Source organism: Channa argus, chromosome 1, assembly GCF_033026475.1.
Source record: "Channa argus isolate prfri chromosome 1, Channa argus male v1.0, whole genome shotgun sequence".
NCBI lineage: Eukaryota > Metazoa > Chordata > Actinopteri > Anabantiformes > Channidae > Channa > Channa argus.
In genome coordinates this window covers 16,299,606-16,312,804 of record NC_090197.1, presented here as the reverse complement: position 1 = coordinate 16,312,804, position 13,199 = coordinate 16,299,606, and the positions used below count along the sequence as shown (strand labels likewise).

The 13,199-nt window shown below is 36.5% G+C and overlaps 1 protein-coding gene across 4 annotated transcripts in view; it reads left to right on the top strand.

The window, feature by feature from the left end:
* The window catches only part of LOC137125803 (uncharacterized), a 38,902-nt gene that overhangs the window by 5,359 nt on the left and 20,344 nt on the right, over nt 1-13,199 (top strand). For all 4 annotated transcript variants that reach the window (XR_010914212.1, XM_067501874.1, XM_067501882.1 and 1 more), the window contains exons 2-18: nt 7,660-7,728; nt 8,295-8,319; nt 8,450-8,467; nt 8,606-8,671; nt 9,116-9,252; nt 9,336-9,452; nt 9,694-9,751; nt 9,841-9,888; nt 10,002-10,070; nt 10,248-10,387; nt 11,611-11,733; nt 11,834-11,891; nt 12,151-12,231; nt 12,439-12,485; nt 12,622-12,690; nt 12,792-12,816; nt 12,923-12,952. Coding sequence is in view for 3 of the 4 variants with exons in the window: in XM_067501874.1 (XP_067357975.1) it covers nt 7,660-7,728; nt 8,295-8,319; nt 8,450-8,467; nt 8,606-8,671; nt 9,116-9,252; nt 9,336-9,452; nt 9,694-9,751; nt 9,841-9,888; nt 10,002-10,070; nt 10,248-10,387; nt 11,611-11,733; nt 11,834-11,891; nt 12,151-12,231; nt 12,439-12,485; nt 12,622-12,690; nt 12,792-12,816; nt 12,923-12,952 (1,180 nt within the window). In the remaining variant the exon portion in view is untranslated. The remainder of the gene's footprint in view (nt 1-7,659; nt 7,729-8,294; nt 8,320-8,449; nt 8,468-8,605; nt 8,672-9,115; nt 9,253-9,335; nt 9,453-9,693; nt 9,752-9,840; nt 9,889-10,001; nt 10,071-10,247; nt 10,388-11,610; nt 11,734-11,833; nt 11,892-12,150; nt 12,232-12,438; nt 12,486-12,621; nt 12,691-12,791; nt 12,817-12,922; nt 12,953-13,199) is intronic.

The following is a 13,199-nucleotide window of genomic DNA, read 5'->3' as shown; positions in this document are numbered from 1 at the left end:
GTTTGATTTTTTTGGGTTTTTTTTTTTTGCGCATCTTTTGTCAAAAAAGCAAACGTTACAAGTGTGAATATCCAAAGGGGTTGAACATTTTTTTTTGACACTGTATAGCCTTTGATTGAGTGAATCAGTATTAGAACAATGTGAAACAAATGATTATGCATGCAATACATTGGAATTTATTTTATAGTAAGATTTACACTTTACAAAGTTACTTTCAGAAAACTTTAGTTATCAGGATGATAATGGAATTTCATTATATTGGTTGCTTTTTTTTCAAGTTGTACACCAGCCAATTAATATTGCACTTCCATAAAGATGGAAATAAAAGGGTTTGAATTAGAGCAGCAGAGTCTGTAGCATGGGTCCAGCTCCAAAGTTCCCATAAGGCTTCTAGAATTACATCCTAAATAAACCTTGATAACTTCTCAGGATAACTCCTCCACACCCACAGAGGACACTCTTTGGGTGCTTTATTTTTTCATACTGAGTAGCAGCTGCTAACTATAACAATTAAGCAGAATAGGTGGCATGATCCTTTTTTAAATGATATGTTCCATTTTGATTTTTGTTTGATATGTGTGGCATTCCTTAAAAATCATTTAATAAGATGCAATTGTTTTTTTTTGTTTTTTTTTTTAAAACCCTGGCATTAAAAATGTACTGAAATCTTAGACTGCTGTGTACTGTAGCAGCAGGTCTCCTGCGAATAGGATGTTAGAAACAAAAGCATCCCAGGCACATGATGAAAGCTCCTAACCACCGACTGCTCCACTCACACCAAAGGGCATCTGTGCTCAGATAACCAGATTCAACAAAAGTTTTTATCCCTGAGCTGACAGCTGTCAGCCATTCCCTCCATGATGATCTCTAGGCAGCTCTGCTTGAGCTTTTGGATACATTTTCCAGGCACTTTTGTATTCTCTTCTAATGTGCATATCAGCCATGTCAACATCAATTTAAATGTTTTCAATGTTTTATTGATAAGGTTCTAAGCTAATATTGAACCCCTGTCCATGTTCTGAGTACAGGATCAGTTTCTGAAACAAGAAAACAAATTTGCATTTGCATGGGAAATCTCCTGTCTAACATGTATCTTTATTGCTGCTAAAGTCCAGAACGACATTGGACAAGTGGTTGAACTCTCAAACCAAAGTTTAATATTAATGGATACATTTGCAGATAAGGTCTAGTGAATATGGTAATAGTGATTTATTCATTAAAAGACTTTTTCTCAGACCTAATAAAAGTAAATTGGCAAATTTGACCGACGCTGTGACTTGCTTGCTTATTGCTCGATATATATTTTTAAAAATTAGGGAATAAAAAAAGAATAAAAGAGGAAATGCAGTGTGGCTATAAGCAGCAATAAAAGTTAGATGAACGAATAAGGACCACTATGGCTTGTATAGGGACAGTCTCGTAAATCAAACTGTTGGGTTCAAACAACCACAACAGCACTGAAAACACCTGGAGACACAGTTCAACAGCAGTGAAATAACACAAGAATCAACTTTGCAGTTTTACTTGATCAAGGGGAGCCCAGCGGGGTCTTGGTGACTTAACACTTCACCCGAACTCAGCCAACTCAGCTCTTCCTTGTTCACACTATTTATTGGAAACAGAGATCAAAGCAGACAAACAACTCCTCATAAGTATAGAACAATATGAAATGCAATTCATCACATAATGATAATATAGCATTGCATTATTTCCTTGACCACTGGTCAACAAAGTTAAAGGTAAACTACAAAGGCAACGATCAAAGTCAAACTATCGAAGCTATATGGTGTCACTTATGACATAATCAGTACATAGACACATCACAAACACATTACATAAACGATTACATTACACACAGGCAAACTTTACATGTAATTTTGGAAACAATTACTAAATTACTTTGAACAAACCCTAACACAAACTTTTCTGTATTGTCATTTGGGAGTATTATCTGGTTTTAGTCTTGTATTGCATGTATTAAACTGAGATGGTTCATCACGCTGAGTTCTGTCTACATTTCCAAGATCTAGTACCACTTGACTAAGGAAGAGGGAAAATTTCTATCACAAGATGTTTTTAGAAATTTAGCAAAGCTGTAAAATTAGAGCCTCTGCTTTTTCACTTATTTATTTTTTGGATCGTATTCAGACCCTTTGCTGTGGCACTTCAGAAATTGTTGTCTAGCACATCCTGTGTGTTTTTTTTTTTTTTTTTTTTTTTTTTTTTTTTTTACGAGGAGTCTCTTTCAGTGTTTAATTATTTCTAAATCTTTGGGGGCCCCATACATATTGCAACCTCAATAGTTGTGAAATGGGAGATATTCAGAACCACCAGCACTAGAATTGGCTGTCCAGGCAGGCTGAGTAATTGGACAAGAACAATCTTGGTTAGGGCAGTGAAGAAAGTCCAATGGTCACTCGTGGAAACAAAAGGGCCAATAACAGCAGCTGTTCTTTGTCATTGTGTGTCATTGAGTGTTTGGTTTGCAGCTATGGACCCCTTCAGACCTCAACAGATTTATTTAAAAAAGTGCAGTGACAATACAAGAGAAGGATGAGCTTGGTTTTATGTAAATATTGTCTGAGGCATCACTGGTATATTGTGTGAGGCATACAGTACAGATTATACAGTCATTTGCAAAAAATAGTACCCTCTCTTTTAAATAATTTTTATTTAGTAAAAAGTTACAAAAATCATCAGATCGTATATGTTAATATTAGGCGAATACAACCTCACGTAAACAACTAAAAAATATATTTTTTCTTTTTTTTAAATAAATCAACAACAATTAAGCCAAACATAAACACCTGGGCAATATTAAGTACTGATGAACAGATTAAGTTTTATCCCAAAATAACAATCAAAAGAGAGAGTACAAATTTTTGCACATGACTAGGTTATCCATGTTTTGCATGACAAAGAACATCAAGACATTTTAAATAACATTGTAGAAAAGTTGATTCTTTTTTTTTTTTTATTAGGATGTGTATTTCACATGTGAAACAAAATAACTGGACTAGTGAAGAGAAAATGCTGCTATTGTTAGCGTGTTTGGTGGAAGCATAAGAAAACAACTGTCCAATCCAAAAATATGTATAGTTAAGTGTAGTTTCACCAGAGGCCATCTACTGCCAACTACAGAGATCTCCTCTGCAGAAATGGTAGCGCCTGCTAATAGATGACCATTTTAGCGGCAATCCATCAATCAGGGCTTATGGTGGAATAGTTATGCTGATGCCTTTTTAAGGAAAAGACATATGACATACCACTTGGATTCTTACCAAATGGCACTTTGGATACAACTCCAAGCACTATGTCTGGCAAACACAAGGCACTCTCCATAAGGTGGCTAAAACTATCTCTGTGGAGAGGTATGGTTTTTGCAGCATCATGCTAAGGGCTGCTTCTTAACGGTTCAATGGGGAGAATAGTTAGACTCGAGAGAGATTTTACAGCCAAATGCTGAGGTCTGTGAAGAAAATGCATTTCAAACAGACTGGGGAAAAGGTTTGTCTTTCACTATGATAATGGCCAAAAGTATAAAGCCAATTGTCACGCTTACAATAGTAAGCAAACAACAGTATAAACTACCAAAAGTCAGGTGTGAAAACCTTATACACTTACCTCAATAATGAGCTGCAGTTGCTGTAAAAAGGGCTTCTACTTGACAACACAAATTGTGCAGAAAGCAAAGTGGCCTGAAAACGTTTTTTTAATCCTATGTATTCTGGACCTTACAGTTGTCAATAACTGCTTTTGCAATATTTGTTTGTTGCCCTGTGACTGTTTTGTGGCTTCTCTGTTGAATATGGTCTTTAATTTAGGATTTGGAAAGCCTCCTTGATCGGTCTGGTTGTTCACTGACTCCTGTTGAAGCTTTTAAACTCCTGTGGAAAATGAAACAAATTGGGCCTGAGATACCAGGTATTGGCATGTTGATGTTTGTTATGGCTTTGACACACCAACCTGACGTAATTTTTTTTTATTTTTTGTTTTAGCTCTGACAAAGATTAACTGCTGTGTCTGGGTCACCGCTTTGTATGGGCCAACAAGTAGTGCTAGGACACAACACAAAGAAGAGAACAAATGAGCATGTAATGCTGCACATTCTGTTTGAGAGAAAGTGAAAGACTTGGGACCCAGGATATACACACAGTAAACAAATCAGTGTTAGCTTTCCATTTTTACACCACTATAGCTCACTGCACATGGTTTATAACTACTTTTTAATGAAAGTATGTCTGATAAGAAGTTAAAACAATAAGCCAAGTTGAACTGAATTTTAAAGCCAGGTTCTCTTCTCATGCACTAATTTGATAAGCTGAACAACCAATGAGTGGTCTCACTCAGTGATCAGCAGATGGCAATTTAATATGTGAAGTTGGCTAAAAAGCCAACGATGGCGGTTTAACTGGCATCAACATTGCAGGACAACCAATGAAGGGTCCCCAACAGCCTTACGAAACCCGACAGGTGATGATCATGTTGGTGTGTCTTGACCCTTTAAAATGAATTCAGTCTTGGTGATGGCAAGAGGATTACCATCACTGTTCAGTGGTTCATATAGGGAGCTAATTTTGACTATATAGTCAATAAGTATAGGTATATAGGGTCGGTTTGGTTTTTTGTTTTTCTGATTTCATTAAACCTCAAATGGAGTCAGGTGTTGGCATACCTGGAGTCCATTTAATGAAACGAATAGTAGTGTGGTTTAGAACTATCTTGAGGTATAAAAACACTCTGTGTCAGTTTGTTATTCACATGCAGCATCAGCTGATTTGAGCTATGCCTTGCAAAAAAAGATCTTAGAAGACCTGCAATCAAGAGTTATTTGTGTGTAGCTGGAATTGGTTACAGGCTAATCTCAAAGACTTTAGAAATTCATCAGTCTACAGTTAGAAATGGTACAGTGGTATTACAGTACTGCTCAAAAGAAGCTGGATAACCAGCAGAAAAATTACCCTAAACAATGAAGTAAATCTACTGCAGAATGACTTCAAACACGTGAAATCCACATTTTGGAGGGGTCTGGTCAGAATCCAGACCTCAACCCAACAGAGATGCTGTGATATGACCTCAACCAGCCAGTCACACAAGACGTACTAAGAATGTGACTGAGCAGAAGCAGTTCTATAAGGAAGGATGGTAGAGAAGTGTCGGAAGAAAATTTTACTCAAAGACGACAGAGTCACTGGAATCTTCGTTTTACTTGCAGCACTGAATCGATACATGTACTTCAAGACAACAGTATTGAACTCTTAAGAACAGTCAACACTTTTCCTTTATACACATGAGAGTCCCTAACATACTAATCCACAGCTACAGGAAGTTCCAGCTTAGAAATATTGTATTTGTTTATATTTTTTAATTCTTTAATGAAGATCAGTTTACAGTTGATGACCAATTAATGCAGAAAATCAAGAATTTGATATTGCATTTTCTTGTGACTGTAATTGTCTGTACCTGTAGTGTTGTGAGATGTTCACACATATGAGTTTAAAAGTTTTGCGTCTGTGGCATCATTTATTGTAATTTTATGACCACTTGATATCCTGGGTAGAGCATGGCGTGACATAGTTTAGTGTAGTGTAGAGAGGGTTGGGTGAAGTGGTGCATGGAATTGTATCTTTAACAAAACCATGTATATGTGCACCAGATGAGTAGTCTCTTTTCTGCTCCACCCCTGCTCCTCTGCTCCCTTTTACAGTGCACATTGCAGTCTGAATTGTAAAAAAAATATACAGTGGGGGAAAGAAATCTTACTTATAATTCTACAGAGACACAGTATTAAACAATCTCGGCTATGTATTAATCACCTTAGCGGCAGAGGAAATTGTTATTAAGCTTCTCCATTATGTCCCACATCACACTCTCCTCCAAAAGGAGGAGAGTGTGATGTGGTTAATTTTGCTGTAGACTGAAAACATTTGGGTTTGACATCAAAAGATGAATATGAGACAAAAGAACAACATTTTAGCTTTTATTTCCAGGTATTTGCATTTGGATCTGATACCACAACTTAGAATATGGCACCTCTTTGTTTGAACCCATCCATTTTTCATGTGAGCAGAATTAGGGCAAAGGTAGACTTAAAATAGATTTAAGTAAGGAAGACTTAATATTTAGGTGTAACAGCTGTTTTAGGGTCTTTTCTTTACAGCTCTCACAATGTTTCTTTCAACTGCTGTTGTTTTCCTAGGTCTAAATGGTTGAAGAGCGTAATTTAGTACATCAGGAGCTTCCTTCTTCTTCAGAACATTCCAAACTTTTGTACTGGCTATGGCCAATGTTGTGCAACAGCTCTGATTGATTCTCTATCGTCTCTTAGTTTTACAATTGCTGAAATCTGAAACTGATTCTAGACATTAAGTGCTATTTATTATTTGAATAATCAATGTCATAGGACACATCTGGGCAGCTAAACAGTCACAACAGTTTCCAATACTTTTACTCACTTGAAAAATGGGTGGGTTCAAAAGGTGCAATCTTCTAAGCTGTGTATCAGATCCAGATGTAAATACCATGAATTAAAAGCTAAAATACTGATCTCTCATATTCATCTTTTGATGTCAAACCCAAATGTTTTCTGTCTACAACAAAAATAAAGGAATAGGGCTCAGTGTTCCAATACTTTCAGAGGGGAGTGTATCCATCGTCCTCCCAGACATGAAGTCTGCAAGGACGCATGCGAACACTGACAGTGGTGATGAAGTTGTTGTATGTGCATACAGGTTTGTAAAAAAAAAATAAATCAAATTGCTCCCCTTCAAAAAAAAATCACTTCACTCGAAGTTGATTGTAACTGGGTTACTTCAGTGCATATAAAGGCATTGAAAGGGAGCTAGCTACCATAGTACATACTGCATGTTACTGGGTTAGAACATAAACAGTAAAAACAATCTGGCATTGTCTGGCAGTTCCAGTTAAAACGAGGGATGTAAATAGCATGCAAACTGCACATGTAGTAATATTAGTATGTGTGTATCGTCCGAATCCATCCATCTATTTTCTGTAGCTGCATATCTTGTTTGATCGCGGTGGGGCTGGAGCCTATCCCAGCTATCATTGTGCAATAGGCGGGTTACACCCTGGACAGATCGGCAGTCTATCTCAGGGAGCCATACGCAGATCGACAACCATTCACTCCTACGGGCAATTTAGAGTCACCAGTTAACCTAACTTTCATGCCTTTGAACTGAGCGAGGAAAGCAGAGTATCCAGAGGAAACCCACGCAAGCATGGGGATACCATGCAAACTCCACAAAGAGAGGCTTCAGCCAGACGGGGATGTGCACCTACGGCCTCTCAACCACCATGCTTCCCGATTGTCCCCGTCGATGCTGATTATGATTATTTCCAGAGAATACAGCGTGAGCAGAAACACGATTCTGAAAAAGCCGATAAACGGCTGTAACTGCCTAAGTCATGATGGTCTGAGCATATCAGACCATCATGACTCTACTTTTTAATTCAACAAAAATTGCAAGAAAAGCCTGACATTGTTTCTATAACATCTGCTAGTTCAGTGTAATTCTCATTACAGTTTTGGCTCAGGAAACGGCGACCTCAGTGGTCACTACTAAAATCTTGCCTAATTTCAACCAAGTCCATTATTTTAATGTTTCCGCAATGCTAATACAATTTTTTTTGTTGTTGTAGGTCTGCCTCATCAAATTTCAGAAGGTGTGTAAACTGAAGAAACATATTTATTCTCACCCACATCGACAGGTCAGTATCAAACCTCATTAACTTAATCTGGTAATTTTCTGAATACTTTTTTTTTTAATGCAAATTTACCAATCATTGTAAACAATATAAGCTCTCAGATATGAACGATAACGCTAAGAGTAAAACACAGGCACCAGTTTTCAGAATATTTTTATGACTTCCTTTACTTTCACCTGTTCCCAGGGGCACTACTCACGGCCATTTACCATTCAAAATAAAAATAAAAGTCTAGGTGAAAACTAATTGTCCTCCTGAGAACTGTGAACCATTCAGTTGGTGAAGCACACAAGCAGTTTCCTTTACTATTCATTACAAAAGATGCAGATAGGTTTTTGGGCAGACTTTTTTTTTTGACAGGTCACTAATACATTATTGTTTCTCACTCTCCCACACTGTTGGAAGTAAGCTGGGTAACAGTTATGAGTTAAAGCTTGAAGCCATTGACCATTATCAAAATGCATTACTGTGTACAGTTGTGCACTGAACTGTAATCCTGTATCATGAGACAGTTCTGTGGCCATAGTAGTAACAAACTATTTCATGTTTCCCCTGTGTTTTACCCACAGAAAATGCTGGAAATGTTTGGCAAAGGTAATTCTTTAGTTGTCTCTCTTTTTTTTTTTTTTTAATAATTGGATTTTTTTTTTGTCTTTCCTGCATCAGGAAATATGTTACTGCATTGATGTTCAGATAATAATTTTTGTTTTTAACCTCTTTTTAGATGTATCCAATTGTCGTGGTAAGTCTTCATCTGTTCCTTTTTTGTGTCCGTGAAACCCATTCAAAATGGTGTTCTTAGTTTTACTAACCAAATGCGTAGTATTTTTACAGTTTCAAGTTTAACAATTTTTTTGGCCCTTTTACATTTGCTCTGCAGGCTTCTTTCCCTACATTGTTCTTATGGAGTCAATAAACAAACGTGACAACAAACAGCCTATCCAAGGTTAGTAAAGTGTATATAAGCATTAAGAATTAAAGTTAAAAATGAAGTGTTCGTGTTAATTATTGACATTGGAAATGGTAGTCTGCAAATGCAAACATAATTCATGATGTGGTTATTAGCTTTGTTTTTTTTTGTTTTTTAAAGCCTTTGATATACTGGTGTTCATGCCAATGGGATATGGCCTAAAGTTTAGATAAATTTAAACAGCATATTATTATATTCTAGTCCCCCAAAGTACAATCTTTTAAATGTAGCTATCTGTACTGCCACAGATTCATTACTTAAAAAAGAAAAGATACTGTTTACTTTTTTTTCATTGCTTGTCAATATTTGACTTGTGAAGAAAACATGTTTTGTTGGGTAAAGAGATGATGGTAGTTATTGCTATAAATGTGGAACATCATTTGTGTTTGAAATATGTATTCTGTTTTAAATTTCTTCCAGGCTTGTCTCTGCTCACTTTGTGTTTCAGTCGAGAGTCAGAGTCCCACTTTTACCTCTGCCATATCTGTGAGGAAAAATGTCCACAAGAGAGCATTATGTACCACCTCTCTACTGGTGAACACTGCAGCAATTACTTTGTAAGTATTGAAACTAACTTGCATATAAGTGGTCTTTCATTAAAATTTTTAATTACAATTTCCTTTGGTATTTTATTTTTTAGAACTTCACAGATCCCGATGTACTGCATTTCTCCTGGATTCCTAAAAAAGACATGAGAGCCATTCTGAGGCCCCCGTTTGCAAAAAATGTTGAAGAGAGTGGTCTTGGAACATTACAGGTTTGTTTTTGGTCAGAGAAAGTTGGCAACTAGCTGGTGAACATACTGGGGAATTTAGGAGATAAAGAGGTGTTTTCTGTTTTCTGCAGTTACACTGTAGATGCGCTAGTTTCCAGAAACACAGATCTATGTTTCCATAGCCCAACCATACAATGCCCAGTGTTGCGCTGTGTGTAGTTAAGATGGTCAGATGATGAATACATTTCAATTCAATTTTAACATTTGTTGCATGTCACTGCAGATTTTGGATTTGCCTGAAAACCTGTACAAACGGCTTGAAAGAAGTATTTACTCTGAAGGTATATGATTTTACGAATTTCTCCCTAATTTCCCTAAATTAAGTTTGAGATTTTATGATGTCATTGAAAAGGTTCTGATCCTTCCCCAGTTATGCACACACTCAGAGAAAACGACAAGCTTAAAAAGTGTCTTGAAGGTATGTGCTTGTATTAATCACTCCATCCAGTTGTTATATCTGCTGACTGCTGCAGTCAGGAAAACAATCTCCACAAGATCCATGCTCCTTTTGTTATTATTTTCTTCCTCTAGCTGTCATACCAAGGAGGACCATGATCCAAACATACCACAGAGACAGAAAAAGGAAAAATCCACTTCTTGGTCAGTAAATATACCTCCAAACAATCTAATAAAATATTTTAATTTAAATTGATTTTTGAATGCAAAATTGCTGCTTGTAATACTGGATAGACTCTAGATGGATGAATTTCACCAATCCAGGAAATGCAACTCTTTCTTGAACTGACATAGTCTCCTCCTGTGGTCATGGTTTTATAGGCATGCAGCATATTGTGGAATGCATTTGTGATGGACCAAATGAAAAGAGGTACTACCTCTGCACACTCTGCAAGTTAACCTTGGCCACCCACATGATCATCAAACATGTTCTGAGCTTTGACCACGTCTATAATTACTTTGTAAGTAACTCTGACATTATTATAATATTCATAAATCAAATGTTGGAATGCAATCACAAGGTCTTATCAGTAAAATATTTCACATTAAATAAATTCAAGCATCTCTTCAGCTATGCTCTTAAAATGGCTCCTTTTAACTAGTTAAACTACAAGTTTTATATGATAACATGAGGATTTTATGAAACCACATTTAATTTAGTTTAATGTTGGCAAGAATTTTTGTTTAGACCTTAACCCATGTTCAAGCCTTTTTCAGCAGTTGTTGCTTGGTGAAGAAAGCCGCAATTCTGCTAATAATCTTCTGTTTGCTCGAAAATTGCTATGATTTTTAGCAGTAGAGATTGGAGAAAAGTGTTTAGGAGGAGGCATATATTGGTGCTTGAGTGGAGGTGGTTGTAGGCTGTTACAGATGGGCTTGACATTGGACTTTTCCAAAGTTATTAGCACCTCTGCCAGGGCCTGGGCTGGCAGGGCATTGTCTGGCTCAGGGCCTCTTTCTGAAGAAACACAGATGACCTACACTTTGTACTGTTTAACCACACCTTGAATGCAGATCTGCCCTTTTTGACAAAAGCAGTCATTATGGTGTGTTTCTTCTAGTAAACTTCATGCAAAAAGGGAAATTATCCAGTTACTATAAGGAGAACGAAACGTCCAGCCCAACTACCATTCAATTTTATTCGTTCGCCCATTGGCATAAAACGTTTGACTTAAGGTGTAGTGGTTATACATAAGAGTTAATGTTTAACACTTTAATATAATGTGTGAATAAATAATTAATCTATAAGATGGTCATTGAGATGCGTGTCTAGGAGTTCATAAACGTGCCTTTGCACAACATGGCAGCTCCTGTCAGGCATCGTAGTGGCTAAGAAGAGCAAGCACATGACTCAAAACAAAGAGAAAAGGTAGTCAGAACAGAGGGGATTGGACTTTCCACATTAAACCAAGCCAGCTACACTGAGACAGTATGACTTGTAAACTTTTTAACAGCGCATTCAATAAATGCCTTCTTCTGAAAGAAGGATGTTACCTAAGTTATGAGATTCTGTGATTTCTCAGACTGTACTTTGATACTTTTAGCTGCACTTGTTGTATTATCTACTTTAGATATACTTGTTTTAGTTCTGATGTCAGCTCAGGTTTGGCATGTTTGAGGAATACATGTTCAACAACTGCAGTCAACTTTTTTTGTCTTCATTTATAATTTGTTGTATGTGCAGAAAGCGTGGCACCCATCTACTTTGGCCTCAAAGGAAAGCTACAAAGATTACAAGGAGTCCATGATGCTTAATTTAGCAAAGCAGTCTTTAGGAATATTTGGAGCTCCAAACAATGAAATGAAGGTAATGCAGTTTACAAAATGTTTTGTGCACTTAAACTGTAGCTGCATGTGTTTCATTCTTTTGTTTATAGTTATGCTAAGGTTTGTGGTTTCCTTTACAGCAAGTGAGCTTGGAGGCCTCTGAATTTGCTTCAGTTAATTTTGCCTGTTATGAGAAGGGTGGGTACTTTTGTTTTGCATTTGTTATGTTTTATCTAAATGTATGTAGGGGTATTTCAGAAAGCCGGCTTAACAAACTCTGAACATGACTCCAAACTCTGATTAACACTGAGATGGGTACACCAAGTTTTTGGTTTCAGAAAAATTGATCAGTCAGTTCAATGAGCTCTGAGTCCTATTGATGGAAAAAATACCCCATTGATCTTCAGTGGACCTTACAATGACCTTACAATTTCTAACTGAGCCTTGTGACTTTTAGCGTTAAAGAAACTGGAAGCCATCACAAAGGAAAAAAATGGGATAAACTTGATTACAAGCATTAAACCAGGGGTGGCGCTGGGTATGTATGATTTCAGTTTAAATTATTCCGTTAAGCTTTATGGTGCATATACAATAAATATACATATTTATTTATATAAATAAATATTAACTGATATAATTGGTGTTTGACCATTGTATGTTGCAAGATCAATTCTGTATAGAATTGGACATTTTTACTTTTAGTAGATAAAAATCACAAAATACTTCATGTATTATTTATTTGTAGAAGTGGAAACTCCCTGTTGTACTCGGTCAGCAGTGTTAACCTGTCAGGTGATTAAGTTCTAATTTCTCTATGATTTCTTGGATGTCATTACTGTACTTACACTTTCTAAATTGTGTGTAAAGTTTGTTGAATGCACTGACCCTGTTCTACCCTTCTTTTGTTAAAACCTTGTGTCTGTGGCAGAACTGCTCTCTGTCCTTTGACAATGTACATGCTTATTTGGATCATTTGTCAAAGCGGAAACACAACCAGGTATACTGACTATTCCATATCTTCCTGTCGAAAATCAACATTTTATTTTTGATAATTTGTGTTGCAAAATCTTACCTTTTTAGTTATGTTTTTTTCCCCAGATGTTGAACAAAATCTTCGGAGAAGGTAACCATACACTTATTGGTATTATTATTCACAGTTGGTCTTTTGTAAGCTCATTTAATTAAGATGTGCTTATTCCCCCCCCCCCCCCCCCCCTTTTTTTTCACAGCCAACAGAGCTCGTGGTTACGAACGAGGAGGTAAACTTTTCTCCTTCTACGAACATGACTTTTCAGTTTAAAATACAGAAAAAAAAAGACTCTGAAAAGAAATACACCTATAAAAACATCTGCAAAATAAAACATTTTAATACGAAAACTTATTAATCACTGTTTTTGAATTACTCAAATAATGTGTATACTCTAAGCATTTCAACATCAATTACATGATTTTAACAATGAATTTGTTTTGCTTTCTTCTGTTTTAAGACAGAAAGTTGTTCATGTC